General features: G+C 38.3%; 5 protein-coding genes across 5 annotated transcripts; 4 read left to right on the top strand and 1 right to left on the bottom strand.

The window, feature by feature from the left end:
- Window positions 1-2,333: 2,333 nt before the first annotated feature.
- LOC115009382 (transmembrane protein 116) lies at window positions 2,334-6,133 on the bottom strand. Its single transcript, XM_029433337.1, has 12 exons — window positions 6,101-6,133; window positions 5,926-5,969; window positions 5,098-5,161; window positions 4,617-4,748; window positions 3,817-3,912; window positions 3,676-3,725; window positions 3,472-3,585; window positions 3,324-3,369; window positions 3,115-3,186; window positions 2,811-2,964; window positions 2,575-2,651; window positions 2,334-2,486 (listed from the first exon to the last, which is right to left on the bottom strand). Exons 1-12 carry the CDS (start codon window positions 6,131-6,133, stop codon window positions 2,334-2,336), a joined length of 1,035 nt encoding a protein of 344 aa, XP_029289197.1.
- Window positions 6,134-6,953: 820 nt separating this feature from the next.
- LOC115009828 (ADP-ribosylation factor 4-like) lies at window positions 6,954-12,129 on the top strand. The gene is made up of 6 exons (XM_029434088.1): window positions 6,954-7,164; window positions 8,189-8,269; window positions 8,393-8,502; window positions 9,399-9,470; window positions 10,430-10,555; window positions 10,670-12,129. The coding sequence occupies exons 1-6, from the start codon at window positions 7,098-7,100 to the stop codon at window positions 10,754-10,756; spliced, it is 543 nt and encodes a 180-aa protein (XP_029289948.1). The 5' UTR covers window positions 6,954-7,097; the 3' UTR covers window positions 10,757-12,129.
- A 1,943-nt stretch (window positions 12,130-14,072) lies between these two features.
- LOC115009177 (protein tyrosine phosphatase domain-containing protein 1) lies at window positions 14,073-18,677 on the top strand. The gene is made up of 12 exons (XM_029432998.1): window positions 14,073-14,254; window positions 14,363-14,443; window positions 14,861-14,979; window positions 15,244-15,381; window positions 15,530-15,801; window positions 15,910-16,203; window positions 16,333-16,587; window positions 16,681-16,797; window positions 16,890-16,991; window positions 17,135-17,215; window positions 17,339-17,449; window positions 17,659-18,677. Exons 1-12 carry the CDS (start codon window positions 14,073-14,075, stop codon window positions 17,758-17,760), a joined length of 1,854 nt encoding a protein of 617 aa, XP_029288858.1. The 3' UTR covers window positions 17,761-18,677.
- A 1,065-nt stretch (window positions 18,678-19,742) lies between these two features.
- cimap1b (ciliary microtubule associated protein 1B) lies at window positions 19,743-20,977 on the top strand. The gene is made up of 6 exons (XM_029433000.1): window positions 19,743-19,854; window positions 19,954-20,157; window positions 20,290-20,391; window positions 20,477-20,586; window positions 20,680-20,820; window positions 20,897-20,977. The coding sequence occupies exons 1-6, from the start codon at window positions 19,743-19,745 to the stop codon at window positions 20,975-20,977; spliced, it is 750 nt and encodes a 249-aa protein (XP_029288860.1).
- A 762-nt stretch (window positions 20,978-21,739) lies between these two features.
- Window positions 21,740-26,962, top strand: rabl2 (RAB, member of RAS oncogene family-like 2). Its single transcript, XM_029432999.1, has 8 exons — window positions 21,740-22,461; window positions 22,598-22,627; window positions 22,798-22,877; window positions 22,984-23,063; window positions 23,498-23,609; window positions 24,477-24,574; window positions 24,810-24,893; window positions 25,179-26,962. The coding sequence occupies exons 1-8, from the start codon at window positions 22,355-22,357 to the stop codon at window positions 25,257-25,259; spliced, it is 672 nt and encodes a 223-aa protein (XP_029288859.1). The 5' UTR covers window positions 21,740-22,354; the 3' UTR covers window positions 25,260-26,962.
- The last annotated feature ends 411 nt before the right edge of the window (window positions 26,963-27,373 follow it).

The following is a 27,373-nucleotide window of genomic DNA, read 5'->3' as shown; positions in this document are numbered from 1 at the left end:
TTAGTCTGATGAAGAGCAAGAGTTGTTGAACGCTGATGTTTTGAGCATGTTCCAAATTACCGAACGTACCCGACGTGTGCTTCATAAGATATGCAGACGTTACGTGACGTTAGACATACGTGAATAAGGAATACGTAGTTGAATATTTACCTACGTAAATATAGTACGTGAATATTTACCTACGTAAATACCTACGTAACTACGTTAGAGGAACGTTAGATATAGGCTACGTCGGCTGACGGTGAATCCTACAGCCAATGTATTGATAACGAGTGGATAACCTATTCCTACCCTATGTTAAGATGATGCCTGACGACGGAGTAACTTATTAAACGTGTTTCTACAGTACAGCTAGCGTTCAGCACTCTAGCCGTTCTCCAGCATCAGCATGACGTGAACCAGATGGAACGCTCTGATACGTTTTAAATAAGTAAGTGATAAGCTATCAATGTTTGACATACGTATAATAATAATTTGTTATGTATACGTCAGCTACAACACCGCTGTGGAAAAGTTGGACGTATTTGGACTCATTTTCATATACGCCGGCATGTTTCTGCCATACGGAACTGTGTGACAGGGCCATATGTATGGCATGTTCGGCGTAACGTCTGCGTCCTTCAAACGATCACAATTTACCCTTAATTTATATAAACCTATTGCCGATATTTCGTATGCGCCGGCATACGTCTCTGTCATACGGATATGTGTGGCAAGGCCTTTAAGTTAGAGTTCAGTTTCCTGGTCATTTTTTCTCATCATAATATAGGACCACAAATGAACATGTGCTCAAAGACATTAGACAGTTGGTTGTAATATACCGTGTTTAACATGTTGTATCCCAATAATGACGTTGATGAGAATCAGAAAATTAGAAAATTGTTCATATTCTGAAATGAACAACAATTTATTTTGTTTTTTTTGTTTTTTTAATTCCCTCAAATGTATGTATTATTGTTTAGTGTGTTCAGTATACCAAAGTACTTAGATAACCTTGGAGTTGGAGGACAGAACACATTTAGAAATCCACAAAGTAATTTCTAAGCCACTGTCTCGCAGTTTAGTCAGCAAATCTGTGTGGTTCATTCATCATATTCAGAATATTCACTGAGCAGATAATTAATTGAGCAACTATGCATACACACAGAACAACATGTCTTGTCACTACAGTGTAGGTGTGAGCCCTGTCATGCTCAAGAATTAATATGTTAATACACATGACCAAAACAATAAAAGATATGAACAAAGAGCTGATAATCCAGAATTTAATTAATAGTGAACACAATGCAGAAAACGCAGCTCTGCACAATGGAACAATACTTATTTCTAAACAGGCAAAACATTTTGGACTGACACATCATATCTATAACTTGTGCTTGTCTGATTCAACAATGCCAATGTTACATCTTTACAAGTCTTGTGTTATGTATAACCCTTATGGTGGTTATTATGTTTTATTATATGCGTCAACCCCCCTGTGTGGCCTTCAGCAAAGAAAGTGAAAATCAAGTTGCTTATACAGTACAGTACATGAAGACGTTAGTCAGGTGATCACTTATACAAGCGCCAAGAGGCTGGCCTGCACCCTGCCAAACATTAACAGAACGTTCAACTCACAGAAACACATGTTTAAACTTTGAGATCATGGCGTTTACGATTTTAAAACTTGAGAATGTACTGATCATTGTGTGTGCGTGATTGTGTGTATGTGAACAACCATATAACAGATATGCCTCATGTGTGACCTCAGTTACACAACCATACATTATTCTATGAGGGACAGTTCTGGTTACACACAGACATGACAACGCAGATAATGTGTTCCTTCTCTCAGCATTACTGTTCCACCTCTTAAATGCTTTTCAGACTGAACTCCATGTTATTTTAGGTGACGTGCTTCTGAGCGGTAAATGGAGAGTATGCAACCCTAACAGGTTTTTCATAATTACTAACCTGAACTACAGAGTATTGACTGTTGCATAACAACTTCATAATACAACACTTGGTTGAAAAGCATCTTATTGAACAATATAAATATATTTTAAATCTTAATAAAAACTATATTAATAACACATGTAAATACAACACAATTCTACAATTTATTTACTGCAACTGTCCCCATTCATACTAAAACATATGATATCATATAATGACTATGATTTCTTCATCTTTTTGTTCTATTTCTTTTCATCTTCAGCCCATAAATGAGAACATTTTGTGTTTCTGTCTAGATTGACAGTCCTGAAGTGTGCAGACATGCGATCAGTCTTCCTCAGGACAATATGTTGTGCCCGCAGCACAACAATGTCTCTCAAAGCGCTCAGAGTCAACAATCAAAGCGAGCTCCTTAGTGATTCATCAAAGAATGCCAGGCGGTTGTGTGTCACTAGGGGTGTATTCTCGCCAAGAACAGCCTCCGTGAAGTTGGGACGTCTCCAGGCGTAAACCATACTGTTCAGGAAGCCTTGCAGGGACACACTAGCAGCCTAAAATAAACAAAAGCAATACTAAAACATACAACTCAGACATCAGATTTGTCTATCTAATTTGAAATCTTGTTCTAATGAAACTTACCTGTATCATATAAAGGCCAAATAGACTGTATTGTTCAATGTTTGTCCAGATCATCAAGGTAGACAGCAGAATGAGGGCTACAGCAGGAAGAAACATAAGGAATCATTATGATGTTGATTTTAAGTTGATGAAGTGTGTGTGTGTGTGTGTGTGTGTGTGTGTGTGTGTGTGTGTGTGTGTGTGTGTGTGTGTGTGTGTGTGTGTGTGTGTGTGTGTGTGTGTGTGTGTGTGTATACCTGGTGCCCAGCAGAATAAGATGACTATCACCATATTTCTTGCATTAGAAAACACACTTTTGAATCTCCTTCTTGAACGTCCATCTCCCTCCACAGGAAAAAGCCCTTCCTGGTCATTTCTTTCATACCATTTACCAACCTTATAGTAAATGACCTGAAAAAAACAAACAGATTACACTCGTTTTACACCCATGTAAAAATACTACTAAAATTATAAATCATAAATATATTCATATGGATGTTTAAAGCAAATTCACAAGACAAAACTGTGAATGACAAAATAATGTGATTGCTTATGACTTACAGAGCAAGACAACATCACTGCTATCACGACAAGGAAAAGAAAGACTCCGATGGAAATGTCATGATTTCTCTCCTGGGAAGAAGAAAATAATGATGTTAGCATAAAACACTACAAATTATAAAGCAATCAAATCCGGTAAAATAAAAATAATAATAGAAATGCTCCAGAATAAAAATGTACTTATAAAAGTGTCATGAGACTATACTCACATCCTTAGAGCAGTAATCCCTCCAGACATGCAAGAACAATATACAACTGAGAAAAAATCAAAAAGGTCAAAAATGCATGGGAACAGATGTATTTTTCTTCTGTAACTTATTTGAAAGCAGTGACTTATAATAAAGTTTGTGTGCTTACCTAGTGCAGTATTTGCTATCATTACGAACCATCCTTTGGTCAGTGAATGGAATCAGCGATGTCGTTTTTATGGAAGTGAGCACATATGATAAATATATTGCAATAGGAAACAACCTGTAAGATTAGACAAATAAAGACACCAGGGATGAGATCCATAAAGTTTGGAAAGTTTGGACTTGTATAGCATGTTGTTAACAAACTCACCACACAATGGCATATACAGGTACTGCGACTATTCTCCTTCTACACCAAGTCTGTAGACCAGACAGATAGGGAGAAATAAATGATTGCAGTCCTGACTGTTTTTGTACAAAATATAATCTACAAATGAAGTGGACGCATCACCTGTCCACCCTCATCCTCTGCTCTCCACCCTTGGATTGCGTTCTTTGACTTCCATGCATAAACCACCACCAGCAGAAATGAAATAAAATTAAATGTCTGGAATGGAACGGACAAACACAAAGATGCAACTGTGAAGTACATCAATGTATTATTGCACAATATACAGTAATGCAAAATGTGACAACATGCATAGTGAAACTGAAAGAATGACTTTAATCTGATTAGTTATGACTTCCCAGGGACACTCATTTGTGCTTGCATACATTAAATACTATATAGGGCACAATTAAATGTCATTCATTAACACCGTGAGCATTCAGAGGTCTCAACTGCTGCCTAGCTTAAAACAAATGTCCTCGTCCTACTGGCAGTTTGTTTGAAGAGGTTTAAATTGGGGTTTTGGGGCCAACTGAGGTGTTTTGAGAAAATCTCTCCCAGCATGCAGCTTCACCTTTCAGTCTGAGGAAACAATGTATAGACATTTGCAAAGCTGAACCTTGCTTTATAGATGCAATATAAGCAAAGCAAAGCACCTCAGTTGCAATCCTAAGTGAAATCCTGCAGTGATGTAATTAGATACTGAGAGCCTGAAAAACCCTGAAAACTGTCTGTAGTTTTCAGGGTTTTTCAGCTGGGAAGTACCCAAATCTAAGTGGATGTATTTACCCAAGCCTCAACTTCCCTGCCTTGTTTAAGAAGATTAAACTTCAGATGTGACATCTTCCCCCACCAGGAAACAATTTTGTCAATGATATATTTATAGGGGCAACAGGTTTTAACACAGTGAAAGTGTTTCTCACCAGTGACAGAGGCAGGATGTATTGGCAGATGACTTCACTGTTGTCAATGTTCACTTTGTTCATGACACTGCTGGACAACAGTATCAGAGCAGCCAGGAGGTCTGCTAGGGCGAGCTGCACCAGGAGGTGCACCTGCAAACAAATACACAGAAAGGATGTTGCTTTGCTGTAATAATATGAGATGCATAAGAAGACAAATCAACATGTTTTCCTAAACTGAAACCTTCTGTACCAAAACACCAACATCAACAACTTATCAAAAATATAAACTATATATAACCTATTAATTAACAACAACTTAAAATAACATGAAAACACACACTAAGAAAAGCAGATACACACACACACACACACACACACACACACACACACACACACACACACACACACACACACACACACACACACACAAGCACATACATACATATATTCAAGTCAAGTTGTATATGTGTGTATGTACTATGTGTATTTCCTGACTTACCTGTTCTTTAAGATGCCTCCATCTCACTATGGAAACTACCAGCACAGAAAAACTCCCAATCACACTATAGAGGATCAGATAAATGTGAAGCATTAAATAACACCATAGAGGCTGTGGCGAAACGATGTCAGCACTGCATTCATTTTAATAAATGTCTTGAGCATGTGTAACACAAAGTTGCAAACTCATGGTGATTTGGCATCGCATCAACACTAAACCTGTCCCAAGATGGGTTTATTGCACAGGCCAGTGTGTCTGAGGATGACATAGACTTCTATGTCTAAAAGGCAACTTATCTCAGACACATGTGACACCTGCTGTAAGATGACACACAAGTTCAATCATGACCCTCCTCTAGGCTAACAAACTCATTTTTTTCCACAAGTAAAAGAAAGAAACAGAAAGATTCATAAAGCAGTACACAGCAGCCGGGTGTCTGAGTTACCTGAAGGAAGTGTTTTCTTTGTAAGCAGCTACAACTATCCTGTGAGCTACAACTCAGTGCTAAATATTACATTTACATGGAGGCAGTATGATTAATAGAACAGACATGTTGGCTTAGAACACCGGAGGAAATCAGAAAGAAAACACATGCATGCTTCTTGTCACATGTCACCTTGCTGGTTTGTCAAACCTTTCCACAATGAATTTTTTTTTTATAAGATTAAGATTATGCTGATATAACAGAGTTAATGTACAACTCATTTTAAAACATGTTTATTTGCCATAATCTGGTTGTTATATAAACACCTGATGTGAATAAATAACATTTGTTGCCAGGTGGCTAAATCAAACATGAAAAAGAAAAAGTATAAGGAAGCATTTTACCTGAGAGTGAGTAACACTAAGTACTCAGTAGAGAGAACATCAATCTGAAAAACAGAATTCAGAAATGATTTCAGAAATGTACCTATTATTTCCCCTCCATATAGTTTTCATTCAAAGGAGATGCTTTCCTTTTCAATCTATTCATGCACTGAGAAGCATATAGTGTAGTGCCTACCTGATATCCATTGAGTATACGATAGTCCTCCATGGTGAATATCAAATGATCAGTCTATTCAAAACTCACACTCTGTTCGGGCAAAGGTAATAACCTTCTCCATTACAGGTCTTTGTGAAAATATGTATTCTTTGCCAAGCACACCTCTATAAAAGTCTGCACTTTGTCACACATTCCCGTGTTGACTCCACCTGCTTTGAGAAGGATTAGTGCAACATTTTTTAATGGGAATTCCCAGCTGTAATTTGAATATTCCTTGTCTTACCGCAGCCTTTCAAGAAATGAAAACACTTACGGGAAACAGGAAAACAGTGAAACAGAATTTACTACTTTTTGGTTTTTACCCTCTCTTGCTTAAGCAAGTAATAAACTAATATTGGAGGATAATTTCCTACCAAACTAACATGTAAATTAGGGTTTTTTTCCCCCGTCCCCCGTCCACCATGCCAAATGTGTATTATCTACTGTAATGATAATTTCCCTGTAATGAAGTGCGTTGATAACCAACAGCTCTAGACACACTCCTTCTCACACACAGGGCTATGGAGTGCAATGACTGTGAACTCACTTCACAGCATACTGCATCATATCATGAACAAGTATGTGTTACAGAGACATCTAGTGGTAGGAATCGACCTTGCATTTTATTACGTGATGAAAACAACTTTTTTATCACACAAAAAAGCAAGTTATTTTCCATTGTGTTGAGGACGGACAACCAAATGATGGCGTTGGATATATTGTATAATTAAATATCAGATTGAATGTGTTTAAAATAAATAAATACATACAATGCAAAAGGTTATTGTTTACAGCTTTTGACGTGTGTTGATAAAGTTTTATTCAAACTGATGACGTCGTAGATTCCACGTTGGCCCGGACGTGGCAGTCGACAGTTAGGAGTCCTCCAGCCGATCAGAGTAAAACTATCACACATCGCTGCTGTTGTGACTTATATCAGTTCTTCTTTCATAGATTCAAACATCATCAGCCAGTTATGGGGCTCACCATCTCTTCACTCTTCGATCGGTTTTTTGGTAAAAAACAAATGAGGATTTTGATGGGTGAGTGAAAGCTATGTTTGGCTAACTATCGTTAGTGAGGGGCACGGTTTTTAGCTTTAGCTTTAGCGTGAGATAAGTGACGTTAGCTAGAACTCGCTGAGCATTCAATGGCACTGCAGTTTTACAACTTTAAAAGTGTAACATTTGGACAGAAGCGGAATTAAATCCTAACTAAGAGATATGTGATTAATTGTGATGTTGGAAACAAAACAATTAGTTTCCCCACGAGGAGTTAAGTTAGCTTAACGTAACGCTAGAACGACAACTAGATTTCAGATTTGGTAGTGGAGACTACTATTAACAACTTTATCCCGAAAACGGCTTAAAACAATTAAAGTAAAAATGTTTTTACATTATAATAGCTTTGAATAAACCAAGGTTTGGCTGCAATTACAGTTACTTAACGTTGCATCTAGCTAGGAGATCATAGCTGGTTATTCATAACGTTAATCTATTTTAAACATATGGTTAGCTTGTATTAGTTAATCTTACGTTAATGTATTAGACGGACACCCGGTATGCGCTTTCTGTTTTCAACTTTGTTTAACTTTTTATTTGATGACGTTAACTAACTCCTTGTGACGATTGTGTTGCGTCAATTTTCAGTCCCGTTTCCTGATAGTTTGGCAGTGATATGTTCTCCTGATAGTTTGGCAGTGATATGTTCTCCTGATAGTTTGGCAGTGATATGTTCTCCTGATAGTTTGGCAGTGATATGTTCTCCTGATAGTTTGGCAGTGATATGTTCTCCTGATAGTTTGGCAGTGATATGTTCTCCACGAAGTTAAATTAATATCAAGATCAGCTTTAATAATTGTGGGCTGTTTTTCCCCTCCATATAAATTGATGAAAATGGCTCGGTACACATGAGTTGCTTTGTGCAGTCACATGTAACGTAACTCTTTTATTGCAAGCATTCTGCTGATGATTAGACTTAAAGAAAAACGCCTGTCATCCTTAGCGCTTAACCTCTGCCCTCTCCTGATATCCATGTTTACCTTTTGCTTACATCTTTTCCCTGCAGTTGGCCTTGATGCTGCCGGAAAAACAACTATCTTGTACAAGTTGAAGCTTGGTGAAATTGTGACCACCATCCCAACCATTGGTAAATACACACTCTAACAGTTACTATTACTTTTGAACATTGAATGTGTACGTCAACATGTTTGACTCATTGAACTTTGTGTACAATGTTATTAAGATCTGTCGTTCTCTTTCCCCTGTAAAGGTTTCAATGTGGAGACGGTAGAATATAGAAATATCAGCTTCACTGTATGGGATGTGGGTGGCCAGGACAAGATCAGACCCCTCTGGAGACATTACTTCCAGAACACACAGGTATGAGTGTGACTGCCCCAGTGCCGTGGGACAGAACATGTTCAATATAATAACTGCATTGTCCGGGAGGAAGAGTAGTAGTAGTAGTAGTAGTAGTAGTAGTAAGGAACTCTCAAATGCTTCTACTCAGATCACCAAGTAAAGCTGTTTCAGTGCAATACTTTTATCAACCAGGTCTCATGTAATCAAAGTATGATGCTGAAGCTTCACCAAGTAGACTGGAATAGTGCCAATGCGGTCACGGATACTTAACGTCATTTTACCGAAATGTATTATTTTTTACCCAAACGCATGTTTGTCAACAATGGCTTATTTTTGAACACATTTTTCTCTGGCTAGATTGGTGCTTTTGGTAAAAGTACATTAATGTAATGCTCACATTTCAAACTATATTCATATTAATGCTTTGAATGTGGTGTAGATAACCTTTTAATTTAATTAATACAATTGTTGTGCTTTTTCCTGTAGCTCCTTTTCACCCAGATCAATTCTGCATCAGCCAAATTCTGATTTTGATGATGATAAAAATTGGTAACATACATGTCCAAATGTCTATACTTCTCTCCCAACCAGTGTTGTAGTTGTTGGATCTGGGATCATATTCAATGATTGGCAATTTATCAAAATCTCTGTACTCTAAATAGGTAAACTCTACGTAACTACTCGACAAAACAACATTTTGGTCTCTAAATGAATGTACTCACTGACATTGAATAGGGCTGCTTCTAAAGATTATTTTTATTATAGATTAATCTGCAGGTTATTTTCACAATGACAGAAAATGTCCACTACAGTTTCCCAGAGTCCAAGGTGACATCTCCAAATGTCCGTACCAAAAGATATTCAGTTCACAATCAAAGAAGATCAACTAACTCTTTTTTCTTTCTTCCATCTAGGGCCTCATCTTTGTGGTGGACAGCAATGACAGAGAAAGAGTGGCAGAGTCTTCAGAGGAGCTCCAGAAGATGGTTGGTATTTAATATGTTCAGCTCAGAAGGGATTGAATATTATTCTTGGAGTTGCTGTCTCTGACGGAGCTGTCTCATATTGTGACATAGTTAAGTCAAATATATATATATATATATATATATATATATATATATATATATATATATATATATATATATATATATATATATATATATATATATATATATATATATATATATAATGAAAACAAACAAATATAACAGTGTCAACCCTACATTGGATGAAAATCCTTCACACCAATAAAACGGGACCTGTTCATGTATGTATTGCATTGTTAACCCAGGTATTTTGAAATCATTGGGTAATCATGTTGACTTCTCCTGAGCACATCACCGATACAAATGCTTAATCTTCATAGTTTAAGTGCCTTGTGCTGAAGTATACGGTCAATAGCATTTTTATGACAGTACATTTATTAATTAATTATGTACACTATATATCAGTTCAGATTGTTGTTTGTGTGTGTATATATATATATATATATATATATATATATATATATATATATATATATATATATATATATATATATATATATATATATATATATATATTATATATATATATATATATATATATATTTTTTTTTTTTACTTTAACCTGGAAGTCCTGTAGGCCAGTGGGGAATGAGTATCAGAGTAGAGTTGTTCTTTTTTTTTTTTTGTAAAATGTAACAGTTTTGTTTTACCATGACTCTTGCTGCACTGCTTCTTAAACCATCAGGTGTTTAAAAAATGCACCACTGGCTTTTTCTTTCCCTCCAAGAAGTATATTATAAAAGTATATTTTGGGCATTTTTTGCATTCTTTTTGACAGTGAAGGATCACATGCAACAGAGGTCGGCTGGACTCAAACCAGGGACATTGTGAATAATAGTCAGATTCTTAGACCCCTAAATCTTAGCACTGATTTACTAATCTGTTGTCTGCCCCTCTAGTTGACGGAGGACGAGTTGAAAGACGCTGTTTTGCTGGTGTTTGCTAACAAACAGGACCTTCCCAATGCCTTACCAGTCAGCGAACTCACAGAAAAACTCGGCCTACAAGCCCTCCGCAACAAAAATGTAAGTAATCTGAATAAACATGCTCCCTACACCAGGGTTCTAATATGTAAGCATGTGCAGAGTTGCATTCATATGTTTTTCTCGTATCTAATTTTACAATCTTTGACCCCACAGTGGCACATTCAGTCAACCTGCGCCACCCAGGGCAGTGGGCTGTATGAAGGACTTAACTGGCTATCTGAGGCGTTGACCAAGAACTAAAGAAGGATGGGCTGCAGGGGGAGAGAGAGAGAGAGAGAGAGAGAGAGAGAGAGAGAGACTGAACACAACAGGACAGGACAGGACAGGAGAGAAGGCACAGACATTCAATCCAGAAACATTTGGTCTTCCAGCACCAATGTTCACAAAAAGGACAAGGCTGGTGGACGACATATAATCATTTTTGGAATTTTTTTTAATCACGTTTTTTTTCTCTCTTTTTATTATCAATGATATTACAATTATATCTCTTGACATAGTATCTATTTTTCTCCTTTTTGTCCCAAACTCTTAAATGGCAATATGTTGTAATTACATATTCAGTTGCATGACGAGCCTGTTCCAGAAATTTCATGGAAACAACGAATAGTGTAATGGGAGTTGTTTTTCCACTTAAAACCTTGGCTCTTAGTCATCATTTGCGGTAATCAACCACTTGTATAATTGTTGGACTTAATTATAGCCAATGTCAAGCCTAGGTTGGGGGTATGATAATATAACTATAGCTTCGGTGAAGGACGACTTGTAGGCGGCCTCAGGCTGTTCATCTCCGCAACCCCTCGTGGATATTTGACTCCCTCGCAGACCTGATCCTTCGCTCTTCACGGTTATGTCTCGTGCCAACTTGTTTCTGTAAGGGCATATAGCCCGTAGAATGAGATGGAAGAGGATTGCAGCAATTTCACATCTAGATTTTGTAGGTAGTGTGGAACCATGTGGCCTATGAGTAAATGGATCCAAAAAAAGGAACATTGTGCCTTCCTGTCCCTCTTAACACAAATCTGAGTAATCCTTTCCATATCTCATAAGATGCTTTAGTGACTTTTTTGCTTTTGAAACACAAAATAATGTATTAAGACACTTCCTTTTGTTCTGCAATGTACGCTGAGGTGCAGCAGAACCACACCATTGTGAGTGCATATTGCGTCTTTACAACTGGACTTCACTATCAACCAGGATTTCATCCTGTTAGTCCGCACTCCTCTTCCTTTTTTTTTTTTTTTTTTTAAAAAGCCACCATGGAAAAAAAGGCTTTAATTAAAAATGTCAGTTCTTCTATCCACTCTAACATAAAATCTCTTTTACTCTAAAAAGAGGAAGGAAGCGTGTTTTCAGTGTTGACACATGGCCAATGTTGTGTGACACAGTAAAGTAGCATGTTTTTTGTTGTTTGAGTTTGTTGTACTGTCTGAAGGCAAATACTGTATTATATTCTTAATTGTTCTACCCCTCTAACACAAAAACATACCTGGCCATCAGTTTATTTTTGTGTATACATTCCAACCTATGCTTGCAGATGCTAGAGCTGCCACTCTTAAAATTATTGGCAAAAAATATTTTACAAAAAAGCTCTGAATAAAGACGATGCAAACAAGTATGCGTTTTGGACTCCACTCATTGTTAAGGACAGGCAGTTGTCGATTTATAGCTTTTACCCATTTAAAACACATTATGAAAAACATTTCAGATTACAGTATTTACGGAAGGTCTAATCAGATCATTCTTACTAAATGTAAAAATGTTGTTCATATTAACTCGCTCAAAAACTCAACTGGCCTTAATGTCAGGAACTGCCTGATGAGAGGACGTGGTCCGTCACTTAAGACTCTGGTCTTGTCCCTTTTGTCTTTGGTTAAGCATTACTCACTTTCAAACCACTACACTTCCTAAAACATTGCATCTTGTTAATATATATTTTTCTGAGGTAATCTGCACAGCTTCTGCATGTTGGTAATAGCCCCAGGCAGGTAAACGTTTTTTGCTCAAGATCTAGGGTTAGGAAAAAAAAGCTGTGTGTGAATAAGCTGTAATGTGACTTACAGCTGTTAACTAACGGGATGGGTCCTTGCTTAGTTGAAAGTAATGCCCGTCGATGCTATGCTTTACCAAGGCAGTGACCCTACATGACCTCACCTAAAGTTATTATTTTGTTCCGACCTCTAATGATATTGGATAACAGAGAAATGCAGAGAGAACATGCCAACATGTTATTGTGAAAGTGGACAGTAAACAAAACACTGATAAAAGATGCTTTGTAATTATACTTATTCATTTCTTTCATGTAGGAAAACAAATGTCAGCCTCAAAGTTAAGAACCAGCATGCAGACAATCACACAAACCTTTGCATTACAAGTCATTTAGCAGACGCTCTTATCCAGAGCGACTTACAGTGAACTAACTACACTGAGTATGGAGTTGATTTCCACAAGTTGGAATAATACAAAAGTACAATACACTATCAATATGGTATGCTTGGGAGAGGCCTCTGTCCCTTGCTATGAATTGCCACCAGGATCTGCACTGTGTGTTGTGTCTAATACAGTTTATTCAAATGTATATATTGTGTTCCAATAACACCTAAATTACTCTCGGCAATATGTCCAGAGCAGCTCCAGCATACATACTCGTGATCTGCAATGTTTCAAAGTCTATGATATGTGTCAGTTTTCTGTCATACTTGGTCGGTAAGATGAACGCATTCGAGTATTCAAGTATTCAAGTACTTCTTTTAGGGACTTTCCGTATTTAAATCTGTTCAGATAGTTGGTAAGGTGAAGGCAGAGACCGTGCTGGTGTGTTTGGATATGAGACCAGGATACATGAACAACATTATATTGTTCTTTCAAACACAAATCCTATTGCTGATTATTATTATTATTATTAATAATCATATTTGGTCTGCGTCACAATCTAGGTAACATCAAGTGTGAAGTTTTAGCTGGTGCCAGGTAATTAGGACCTTCATATATTGTTTACGGGTGAAGGTATAATCATTATATAATTGGCTTGTAATGATGTGTGAATGTCTGTTCTAATGTATTTAGGCTAATCAGGCTTAGTGGAGCTGGGTCAACACAGGGTGTATGCACAGTGTTTGTAAGCAGCGAGGTGGGTCGACATAAAGGAGCACATGTGTGTGATGCTGCTTTCGCAACCTTTTCCTTCACTTTCCTGCACTCTTAAACGCTGGACATACATTCAATGGGATTTACTGCTTCACTGTCTAACATAATCAAAAAGGTAAGTTTTAAATGAAATGAATAGCATTATATTATATACAATATTATATATTCTGGATATTTTTGCTATTTATTTTTCCAGATCTATAGCTTATTTCGTTTTTTACTAATTCAACTTTAGTATTGAGTCTTGTACAATATGCTAAATTACTGCAAGAGGTACACAACCATGCGCACAAATACAATAATTGTCTAGTTTAATAAGTTGTGTCAAATATTCACACACAGTGTGGCATAATCCTTCACATCTACAGTGTGATAGCTCAGGTTGATCTTGGAGGGTTTCCCCTGGTGCAGGATGATGCCAACCTTGATACCAGTACCACAGCCTTCCTACTCCCAGGCCAGGGAGAACCTGGTGAAGGCTATCCCACCCAAGCTCCTCTGTCTGCTGGCCTGTGGGGGAATAGACTGCCGCTATGAAGGACCAGAGTGTTGGAAATTAAATCAACAGGTCATTCGAGGCATTTTCTCCTCCTGGTGAGACTGTGTGAATGCTCATAGAGTCTCATAGAGGTCGATGTGTTATGTGTTGTATTAAAAACAGGAAGTGGCAATTTATTGATTATGAACTTCTTCCTATTGCAGGGTGACAAATGACATTATTGCCATGGCACGACCATCCAAACATCTAATTGAGAAGTACAACATCGTAGAACAATTTCAAAGGTAACCAGCATTGACTTGTATCATATTGTTTGTGATGCTCTTCTGTGTGTCTGTGTAGTGTGTGGATGATACATGAGGAGCTGTAGGAATTATGAGCCTTATTAAAAGGCGTGACAACAATATTAGATAGATACTTTATTCATCCCGAGGGAAATTGCAACCCGTTGCGCATATACAGGTAGTTAGACAAACAAACAAAATGGTGAAATGTATCTAGATGAAACATTTTGTTTAGTTTTTTTAACTGTTACTGTTATTGGGTGATGAAGCCATCTGACATCATTGCTTTTGGATTACACTCATCAATTAATTAAATTGTGGACATTTTATTACTTTATTGTTACAAGGAATATTACTTTTGAGACACAAACACAGCACTGGTGTCAACAGTCTTCCTAATGTATGACTTTTTTCTAGGTTGAACATCAAATCGATCATCAACATGCAACTCCCTGGAGAGCATGCTCACTGTGGACCTGCCCTGGACCCTGAAAGTGGTTTCACGTACTCTCCACAGATCTTCATGGACAATGACAGTAAGAATATGATACAGTAAATACACAACATGGAAGACTGACTGCCCTTTTTAAATCTGAACCACTCAGAAAGTGGGAAATGTAAATGTCAAACAGTCAAGGTTGAACAAATGTTATAAGAGACAATTGTGGTTTGTGCTAATTGTAAATTGCACTATATGTACTGTGCTTCTACATTATACAGTAGCCTGCAAGCACAGTTAATCTGTATGAATGTTATGATCCTAAATGCATTCATATGTTCGAATATTTGTATATTTGCAGTTTACTTTTACAACTTTCGGATGCAAGATTTTGGTGTTTCCTCTCTCGTCGGTATAATTGACGGGGTGAAGGTTTTGGCCTTTGCAGTGGGGGAAGGAAGAGTGGCTGTGCACTGCCATGCAGGCCTGGGCAGGACAGGTAGTGATAAACATACATACTTGATCTACTGTTCATGTAAACACTGGCTGTGTCAGCATGTGCACATGCTCTCATGTATATTCAATGTGTTTGCTTGTGTGTTCAAAGCTCTCATGTATATTCAGTGTGGGTTCTTGCTGCTCAACAGGCGTCCTTATAGCTTGTTACTTGATTTACACCCTGCGCATCAGCCCAAGCGAGGCCATCCACTACGTACGGATTAAACGGCCACGCTCTATTCAAACCCGGGCACAGCTCAGTCAGGTGTCAGCCTTTGCTTGCCTGCTTGGCTCACAGCTGGTCCAATACCCAGACCTCAACCTGCGGCATGGAGTCCCTTTCACCCTGCAGCATTACTTAAACCGACAGGCGATACTGCTGCATGGCCAGGAGGCACGCACCCTCAGACAAACACCCAAGGTCAAGACTTTATCATTGTACTACATTAATCTTTTTGTCATAAACATACCTGACTGCACTTTAGTTTTACTGCAGTTTACCTCCTCCTAATTTCTGACCTCCCTATAGGTGGTGTACCTCCTGTGTATACATCTCTCCTGCTTAGCCCTGGGTCTCCCTGCTCCTCCAGAGATCCAGGCTGAGCTGGAGAAGAGGTCAGCACTGAGGACCCTGAACAGGACTGTGAGGGAGACCATGGTGGCCAAACAGTACTTGCCCTTACTTAGGGAGGGTCACAAGGGGTCATGGGTGAGCACAGGGTCGGTGTCCTTCTGGGACGAGCCACTGGGATTCTTGGAGAGGAAGAGAGACGTGCTGCTGGACAAACGCAGCTACAGTGACTCTGACCTCAGCAAAATCGCAGTAAATGAGGTCCAATTTCACATTATTCGTCCACAATTACAAAGTTTATTACAAAAGTTTCTGAATGTCTTCTGTAAAATCAAACTGACAATTGAGGCTTTTCTCACTTTGTTGAATTCTGTCCTGAAGGATCTAGAGTTGAGTTCATACTGCACCCCAACACTTGGAAATGAGAGACAGTGGTGTGTACAGGATCTGATGCGACCTGATCTGAGACCAGGTACCCCAATCCTTGAGACCCTTAAACCAGGCCACAAGACCACCAAAAAGGAATCTCATACACTCAACATCCCAATATCTAGCATGACCACAAGCAACAACTGTGCTAAGACGTCTAAGTGCACAGCTAAAAAGGCACTTCCCAAATACAGCTCCAACATTGAGGTAACTGGCATTTTTACAATGAAAAAATTAAACTATTAAAGAAAGCTTTTATGTGAGTGCTTTCAAACATTTTGATATATATGTCAAATAAAGTTGTGCAGGAATCCACATAATCCAGGCCCAACCTCAGTCGGCCGTGCTGTTGCTAAGGCAATGGCAGACCATGGTCCTCCAGGAGAAACTGTCCTGCAAAGATCGGCTCTTCTGCAGGTGAAAAACATTGGTGCAAACCTGGTTTTACATTACAACATATCACTTTGACTTTGAGCGCTGATGAATACTCTCACTCGCCTTTTCAACAGGAGGAACTGAACAGTAGTGACTGTGGCTGGGCTCTGCTGGTCACCGAGTCAGATCCTCTGGTTCTCAGTTGTCTGTTGTGGACCTGGCTGGACAAGTTAAAGGTCAGTGGGATCCAATAAGAAGACATAATTCCAGTATTCTCAAATTGCCTGGGGGCTGTGAAATAAGAAATACAATTTTCATGTCCCATACTGTGGTTAAGACCTTTCTCTCAGTCCTATATGTTTCTTTCAACCTCATGCAGGAGCCTGTTCTGAGTGCAGAAGATGTAGACAAGTTGAGTTGTGGTGCAAACAGCAGGAAGCCTCTCAGTGTGCTCAAGAAGGTAAAGAAACAGATGTGTGATACATCATATTTGACTCTTGAGTATTCTTCTTAAGAAACCTTTACACTCTTAACTTTGGTGGCAAAGATTAAAAAGGTTATTTTCAATATGACATCATTACAGCCGCAGAGACTCACCATCTATTGTCTACTGAGCTGTGTGAGCACAGTGACCAGCCTGTGTCCACACAGAGAGGATGCAGTGCTGCAACGACTGATGCAAGCACTTACGAGGGTAAGACAAATGGGAAATGACGGTATGCTAAGGTGTGTGTGTGTGTGTGTGTGTGTGTGTGTGTGTGTGTGTGTGTGTGTGTGTGTGTGTGTGTGTGTGTGTGTGTGTGTGTGTGTGTGTGTGTGTGTGTGTGTGTGTGTGTGTGTGTGTGTGTGTGTGTGTGTGTGCAGTTCTAATAGAAACCTTTAAAAAATATGTTTTATCAACAGTGCCCCCAGGAGGAAATAGGAAGCCTTGCAATGTTGATGAAGGTCCTAAAGGCGAGTTTGAGAGAAACTTTCCACAACTACATATACCTCACAAGGGCATGAACAATTGGTACGAAGCCAGTCTTGCATGGTTACAGTGGATAAAGATTCTCGGTCCATCAGACCCCCCATATTTGAACATGGATGCATCCTTGAAACCATAATTAATCTAGGGAGTAAAAAACAAAAGTCAGGTGGGTGCAACTAGTAGAAGGTGGGAACCTAGGCCTATTCACTAATGTTTGGGGGGCCAAACTACGACCCCTGGGACAACTGCGGAACACAGACCGTTTAATGGTCTGCGGTGAGTAAAGGAAGAAAAAAAAGAATATTGCTTCAGCATGTTTCTAATAAATTGCACTGTATGTACATTGCACATCCTAGTTTAAACACTAGATGTCGAATACATTTAGTAAAATAATCTCTGTCTTAACCTCTTGGCACAGAAACCAATCACTAACCATTTTCATATTACACTTACAGATTGTTATCTTACATTTACATCTGCATCGCAAACTTTTAATTAGGCGTTTAGGCCATGAACAGAAACCAATATCTGTTAGTTTCTGCCGGTTTCTTTACTTATTTACAGATTTACACATATCATAATAGTTTAAGTGGGCACTTAGGCCGTGCATTGTGATTTTAAAAGTATTGAATTAATTTAGATTTAAGCAGCAGATAAAGAAAAGTGTTGTGCAGTTATTTTTGATAGAAAAGGAATTCCTGTTTTCCTGTGACTGTATATGTTTTCTGTATGTGGTCCACAATCAAAAAGGTTTGGCCACCCATGACTTACACACTTGCATTTTCTTCTGGGACAATGGTTAACTTAATTACTTAACAGTAATGACACTCATACAATGTTTACGGTAGACTAATACATTTTGTTTCATGTCTACTTTAAATAGTATGTAAATGACTGTACATTAGTATTAATTATCTGTGGCCTGTTTCAGCCTTCCATGCCTAATAAATCATTGACACCATCAGCATACTGTGTTTTCTGTAATAACCTATTGGGAATTATTTCACTTGACCTGCATTGTTGACACTCAAATTCGTATTAAGCATGACTGTCAAAGAGCCGTCTCCATGGTAATGTTGTCATATGAAGTTGACAAGCCCTAATCACTCTGGGTTTGGGTTCAGTGAGTTATAAAGATCCGACCATATTATATTATATTAATAATAATTATTATTATTAATAAGCTGATGGAGGGTCGCTCACAACAGGATCAGGATATGAGGTAAAATGATTTATCTATTTATTTTAGATCACTGAACTAAACTGAAATCAAGTGGATGATTTGAATGTACTTGGTAGACATGTTGTGGATGTGTTACTCTGGGTGGTTTTGATGTAGCATTGGTTAAACTTTAGCCACAAATGAGCAATATACAGTAGGCCTCTATTTCAGAATATGACCTTGTAGTTTGCCCAAACAATATTTCATTACATAAATGACAGTGAATGCTATTACACCTGGTCTTTGTGTCCTTACTAAAGTCATTTTTATTATTATTTAACTTGTTAACATGTTAAAGTGCTATCTTTCACAAGTGTAGTAAATAATCAACCAAAGAAACAACGCAAGAAGCATTAATATTATTACATTTAATATATATTCATATGTTTTCTCTTAATGTTTTATTAATACCCTAAATAGTTTTGTCAGCCAACTATATATTTTCATGGTAAAAAAGACAAAGTTAACTGAAACTAAACTAAAATCTGTTGGACAACTCAAAAACAATCACAGGCTGCTTTTTATTAAAAAACTACTGCTGTGACTGGTTGGCAATACAGCTGCCCCTGGTGATATGACACTGAAGAGAAGTTCAGAATGGTGCAGAATGTTTACATTCTTCCATCTCTACCTTCAGCGCCTAAATAACATTTCTAACAGCAACATCTAACCCAAATCTTTCCTATAATAGCCTCTCTTAGTTTAGTTTAGAGTAGACTCTAGAGAACCTGAAGCACCAGCAGACCTGTTTGCCATACTAATAGGAGATATACATTTCACCTCTCTCTCAGAGCTATGTTAATCGGGAAAGCTGATGTTGGTACCTGGAGGCCCCACAGACCAATAGGGCCCATATCTGCCTGCTACAGTAATCCAGGGCCACAGTATGCACTTCCTGGACTTACAGGTATAGTAAAAAATAGCCATTAAGCATTTTTTCACCACAAACACCAATTGTTTATCATTATTATAACAGACATTCTTTGTCCTTGTTTCCTCCATAAAGGCTTTTCTAAACATGACCCTACAAAGTACAGAGCACCAATGTTCAGCTTTGGGGCACATCTTGACAGCATAAGGTATGAGAAGTCCCCTGGACCAATCTACTTCATCCCCTCCAACATCACCAGAATGGGCCAACACAACAGTCCTTCATTTTCACTCAAAAGCCGCCTGAAGGATCCAGCACTGTTCCAGACCCCTGGACCAGGTCAGCAAACCCCCTTAAGCATGAATACAGATGAGTTTTTTCACTGTTCACTGAAAGCTGACAATATGATGCACAATGTCATTTAAGACTGTCTGTTTGCAGTGTTTTTATATAACTTTCTTTGGTGTTTAGGCACATATTCTCCAGAGCATGCAGATAAGTCTCTCTTCCTCTCTACTCCTGCTTTTTCTATATCTGGGAGGATACAAGAAATCAGCAATATCCAAACACCAGGTAACATATTTTTTTTGGTGTCAACTTTATTTAAGTTGTGGGTTACCGAATAGAATATAAACTTCAGCTGTCACTCTTACTGTAGGTCCAGCCTCCTACATTCTGCCCCCACTGCTGAGGCACAACACTGTAGCTACAACCTTCTCAAAAGGTGGCCGCAGCAAGATTGGCAGCATCTATGAGGACCTAAACGATGTACATATAAAATGTCAAACAATTTCTTTAAAAAAATAATAATCTACAAATCCTGTATTTCACTCATTCTCGATACTTTTGTTTCCCCTTCAGAATCCTGGCCCTGCTGCTTACACAGTTATGAACCCTTATATTTACAGGACAAAACCTCCACAGTTTAGCATGACAGGCCGCAACTTCCCACCTGGTGATACCACAAAGAAACCAGGACCTGGTGCGCACAATCTACAGCAGGTAAGAAATCACATTTATGATCAAATAAATATATCGCACATATTTTGCAGTTTCTCTGACATTTTTCTCTTTATAGGTGACCATCACAAGAGCAAAAGCTCCAAGTTTCTCCTTTGGAATTCGTCATTCGGAATACATCGCACCCCTTATTGTATAAGTGCCTGAATAACGTCATGTGTGATCTCTCGTTTAGCTGACGAATCATCCAACATAAAGCAGAAAAAGCACAATAAAGCAAAAAAACAAACCGCTCAGGATTATTGAGATTAGATTTTATTGCCATAGTTAGATCCTTATTGTATAAGTATGTATTACTCTGTCAGGGTTAAATCCACTATCAGTATTTTAAGTAAATTATAGGCTACTGGATTTTAAAAATGGTTTCATGAGTAGCACACATGACCTTTGTATACAATCCTTAATGAATTATGATCTCCAACAATCACCTAATCTTGTAATTATTTTGACGAAGTATTTTCCTTTTTCAAATTGTTTAACTGTGTATTTCTCTGCATCTCAACATCATTGCAAATGAGAGACACATCAATGATTCTCGAGGCTTAGATACAGATTTGTACATACCTGGGGTAACATTGCAGGAAAACAAATGCAAAAAGTACGCAAAGATTCACAGATCACTGGGCACCGGAATTTGCCGCTTGATATGCACAGGAAAGCAAACATTTTTTAGGCGATTTGTAAACAGGATGAAATAGAATTGGCTTCATGGACCATTCATTTTAATTACCATAATAATAATAATAATATGGTTATTCTTAGTCCAATTTTGGTCAAATGTTTGAAACAATATTTTTGTCTTGTTTTATTAGTAAAACGACATTCAATTAATTGCATCACCTTCAATAAAGAAAAACACTAACCAAATGTGGGAGAATCAAAGAGCATTGTTGACAGGCACTTGTAAGGACAGCAGGAACCATGACAACGAGGTCCTTCAGGCGTCTCCGTTGCATAGAAACGAAAACCTTCGGCGACATCATCATCAAAATCAACAAACTTTGAATATCTGGATACCTAGATGACTGCAGGGAATCAACCAACCTTGCCTTGTTATATACGAACATAATATACACAAATCAGTCAGCGACGTTTGGATAAGTACACTTGGTTAACAGATGCTATCAACGCTACTTTAGTTAGCGGAGCTAGCCAACTGTTAATTAGCAATCTTCAGTGGTTAGGGTGTATTGTGAAGGTAACAATACTCACAATAGACTTTAGTACGACCAATGTAATCAATGACAATCTATGTAATAAACTCGGCTTCAGTTAGCATCAGTTTTGTCTCTGTGAGGTCAGACAAACCAGTGAAATGAGCGATATCAAGCCGAACCACACGATGTTAACCTCAGCTAACCGATGGAAAGCTAGCTAACGCTCATTCGCGTTGTCAATAGCAATCGGATGCTAGCTCCCGCAGGAGCTTAGGTCACATTTTTTTATTTATCTAGGCAAGCGTTGGCTTATACAATCATTGTAGTCAAAGCGATAGAAAGTTTAAAAAGAGGGTAACATGGCTGGCGACGTTGGCAGCATCCCTGAACTGGACCAAAAGAAGTACGATTCAGATGAACAGGTGAAGATCATCTGTCTGGGCGACAGCGCAGTTGGGAAATCCAAGTGAGTATTAGCTGCAATTCCTTGTAGCTGTTTTGTAATTTTATAATATTTGTAGGTCCTCAGTAGATTGTCTGTTGTCCTATGTAACATTATATTGCACATTGACACAGACTGTTTCTCTCTCTCTCTCTCGTAGGTTGATGGAGAGATTTCTAATGGACGAATAGTATCCTTTAAAAAATTAAACATATCTGTGTCAGTCATTTTCACAAGCCATGTAATATCGTCCTATCATGGCCATTACAGCCATTGTGTGAATATGAACATGCGGTTTAAGGTCAAACTGGCATGCCTCCAATAAAGCAGAGAGGTTAAGATCCATAACTCTTTCTTCAGTCGTCCCCAGCAGTTGTCAACCTATGCTTTGACTCTCTACAAACACACAGCCACTGTAGGAAACAAGACAGTAGCCATTGGTATGTATTGTGCAATTGCTTTTGTTCAGCTCTCAGTGACCACAGGAAATACATTTACCTAGTTGAAAATCAAGTAGCAGTGGTGATTTTTGTTTTTGATTCACAGATTTCTGGGACACCGCTGGTCAGGAGAGATTTCAGAGCATGCATCCCTCATACTACCACAAAGCACATGCATGCATCATGGTAAAACACACTCAAGACAAGTGCCTTTCAGTAATCATCTAGCCAGTCCTTTTTCACTCCCCGCCAGGACCTTTCATGGAGGTAGAATAACAAGTAACTATAAAAAGTATTCAGAAAAGTAAGAAATAAATAATCTTGGATTGATTACTTAAACAACAGTTTCCATTAAAAAGGTCCAACATATTGTTTTATTTACACATGCACTTATATTATTCGGCCCTCCTTAGAAAATGATGAAATATCACATTGCGTTCTGGTTAAAATCCATCTCTCAAGTGTATGTTTAACTTGTTCTTTTGGCCTTATTAATGTTTTGGGATTTAAGATGATGTTAGATGACTGCTGGAATGCACCAGTTGAGCTGGGGAGGTGACAAACTGTCATTGTCATCAAATAAGGCTGCAGGCTTTGTAAACCTTTTCTATTTCTCTTAGGTTTTTGATGTTCAAAGGAAGGTCACTTATAAGAATCTGGCCAGCTGGTATAAGGAGCTGAGAGAGTACAGACCGGAGATACCCTGTTGTGTGGTTGCTAACAAAATTGATGGTGAGGCTGGCTGTCGCACATACACGCACATACGTAGTTTGGATGTTTTGAAGCAGTTTTCATATTCTGTGTATTACCTACAGTAGATGGCGGTCGACATGCCAACAGTTTTGAGAAGCAGACAGGAGTTACCGCATGAAACAAAGCAATGTGCTGCTCTGGACGGGGTCGTCAGCAAAACATATTTTAGCCACCTAAAAAAATCAGTTTAAGTATATGCTTGTATTTAGAATATTTACTGCTTTACCTTGCCGTGAGTAAGCCCTTTCGACAAGTAACTGAAGCCGTTATATCCATCTATCTATGTATGGTCTCTCCAAAGCCACCATTGGGAGAAAAAAAAAGTAGTTTTACCTCACAAAATGGTGTGACTTTGGTTAGTTTGGATTCTCCAAAGTGTTCTGCGAGATAAAATGACTGTTTTGGTGGCTTTGTCGATAGCAGAGATAATAGCTTCAGTTCCCCCTCGGAAACATGGACTGTATAGCTGTTTCACCTCAAGGTAAAGCAGTGGAAATGTTCTAAATATAGTGTACACTCAAACGGGTGTTGTTTGTTTTTGGTGGGCCTTTCTTTTAGGATGGCTAAAATAGTTGTTTTTTTTTACTGCCCCCGTCCAAAGCAGTACATTGCTTTGCTTCTGTGCGGTAACTCCTGTCTGCTTCTTAAAACTGGGGACGTGCAACCTCCATCTACTTCAGGTAACACTCTTTGAATAAGTCCCTCATACAACCCCATTACAAAGCATCCAAACTCTCCCTTTAATGTTACCAGGATAAGTAAATATGTTTTCACCTTTTGATTGACCAACAACATTCCATATAGAATTATAGATGTGAACATGTTTTTGTTTTTGTGTATCTGCAGCTGATTTGAAGGTGACACAGAGAAGCTTTAACTTTGGGAAGAAGCAAGGACTCCCATTTTACTTTGTATCAGCGGCTGATGGGACTAATGTAGTTAAGGTTTGAACTTCTGCGTATTCTGTCGTCGTGTTAATGTCAGTGAAGTTAATTTCTTCATGCATTCCAATCATCAGTAGTTTTACACTTAACTGTATGTATGAGATTACAACATGGATTGATAGTGCTCCTTTTATAATCCAAATGATCAAATTAATTCAGCCTATAGATCAGTATAATCTCATAAATTGCTCGGACCACTGTGTGTTGATAGTTCTGACTGTAACTGTCCCAACAGATGTTCAGAGAGATGATCAAGAGAGCAGTGGACTACAAGCAAAACCCCAGCGACTTCATGGATGAAGTGTTGCAAGAATTAGAGGTACAACACCAAACAAGAGTAGTTTCATACAACCGTAACTAAAGGATGTTTACTGCAAGAATAGAACATGCAATATGTACGCTAAGAAACCACATAATTGGTTTATAATCTGCTGTTGTTTAATAGAAATTTCTGAGATGCTCAAAACTTATTTATGATCAAAGTTTCCTTTTTTTTGTGTGAAAAGTGCATTTACTAATTTACTCTTGTTTTTGGTGCTGAAATGAATTGTTTTTGACTGAAAACATGTTTGTATTGATGTCATTTGTTGAACTTATCTTCTAGAACTTTGACCTGGAGAAGAAGGAAGATAATTCAGAAGCAGATGAGGTCGGATTGAAAGCAGAGAGTCCCGAGTCGGTCTGACCGACATTTACAGATCCTCCTAACCCTCTTTTTGTCTCATGGATGAATGATCCTCTTCTGGGGTCGATGCTCAACAGGCACATTTTTTGTCCTTATGTCATTTTGGTGGTCTGCTTTTATACCATTGGTTTGTAACTCTACCACTGGAGCTTGGCTGGACTGTCTTCTAGTCAGGTTTTCAGTCACTTCCCTTCATCTGTTCAGTGACTTTGGCAGGGAAATAAACCTGTGAAATAATTAGGAATTGTGTTGTTTACCAAGTTCATTTAGCTGCTGTTTTAGACTTGTCCTTCATACTTTGTCTGACAATATCTACTAGTAGAAAATCCTAAAGTGAGGCTGAATGTGTTTTTATTTTGTAATAAGAATGTGAAGCATTGAAAACGAACTCGCAAAGAGGACGTGTGATTATGAACCATACTTGCTGCTGTTCTCGATGTTTGTGTGTAGTGTTGTGTGCAGTGGCAGCGGTGAGGGATGGGATTAGTTTTATGATGTAAAGTTTGTTTTCAGCACCCTTTTAAATGAAAAGGTAATGTACCATGTAACCAAATTGTTATCATACGTCTCTTCCAACAATGCAACTGCCAGTCATACACAAGCAGACCACAGCTGTATTACTCGTGTGAAGGTCTGAGCCTTGTGAAATGCTCAGCCAGCTGTGTCCTTCATGATGGATTTGAGGTGGCTCTGTGTAGTCATTCATATTAGCAGGAATGTTGCCATGAAGAACTTTACGCCAGTTTTCTGGCAGAAGGTGACGCTCAATTTATCACACCATTCAAATACTGCTATATGATGATTATGTTGTACAAGGAAATCATGTATGCATATATATATATATATGTATATATATATATACATATATTTTGTATTTATATTTGACTGTTTTGTGTGGCATTTATTCAGAATAAATCACACTGGAATATAATTGTACTACTGACACACTGAATTAGCAGGAACAAGACTTTGATGCAGTTCATGTTTTAATTATAAATTTATTACATAATATAACAAACATATCTCTGTGGTGGAGATATCCTGGGCAACATCTCAGATCTTGCCTCAACCTTCACTATCACCCCTAACTCTGTTTGCATGAGGAATACTAGGTAGCTTTGGGTTAACTTTTATTTCGACTACGGCTTCCATGTTCCATGTTCCGTCCAGAAGTCGCTGGGAGACGAGTCGTACAGTAGATGATTAGCATGGTCCTCGGATGCTGAGAAGGGGAAGTGCACCTGTGAGACAAGGCTGAGGCGTTGCAGTGATACATCCACCATTCTAAACTTCACAGTGCAAACAAGGAGAAAACCAACAATGAAAGAAAAAACCTCTTTGATGATAAGATCACTGGTTCCAGTGGGTGACCGGACCCCAGTGGGTTTTTAAAAAGGTTACACTGCTCTCCCTACACTACTTAGATTGTGCTTTGTTGATTAGAAAATAAGACAAAGATAACCCTTCGCTGAACTTATTTGACCTAATGATGTGTAAGTCTGTTACACGATGCATTTGTATTTGTGGTAAACTTACACAACCATCTGACCGGGTATTCACTACAGCATTGTTCCTTCTAACCAGGCCAGCCTGTGTGAGTCCAGACTGTACACGTTCACCTCTTAGGTGTTTGTCTTTATATGGGAACAGTATGCCAAACTGGATAATAACCTTCATCACAGTAAAATCAAGCAATTGTGATACTTTGTCTCAAAATTTTAATAGAAATGTTAATGCAAAGCTCACAGGTAGATATATACAGGCTATTATATATATATGTGTATATTAATATAAACAATAGCCTGCTTCTTTACAAAATAATAACAGTGACTGTATTTCCACCTGTAGGAAATACAGAAGGATCTAACAAATGTCTGTTGTTCTCAAGATTTCCAGGAGATGGCACCATATTATTGAGTCTAACAGCTCAAGAATGCTGTAACTATAGATAGTCCTAAAGCAAAGACAAATATACAGTTAAAAGTTATTTTTTGGCACATTTTTCCTTTGTGTTTGTTTCTCACTGGATCACCTCATATAGCAAATCCAAAACTCAGAAACTGAAGGTCTGAAAAAGGAAAAAGGAGTGCTGCCAGACAGAGTGGAGGGTAAGG

The sequence above is a fragment of the Cottoperca gobio genome, chromosome 6 (assembly GCF_900634415.1).
Source record: "Cottoperca gobio chromosome 6, fCotGob3.1, whole genome shotgun sequence".
NCBI lineage: Eukaryota > Metazoa > Chordata > Actinopteri > Perciformes > Bovichtidae > Cottoperca > Cottoperca gobio.
The sequence above is the reverse complement of the archived record's forward strand: the minus strand, read 5'-3'. Positions and strand labels throughout refer to the sequence as shown.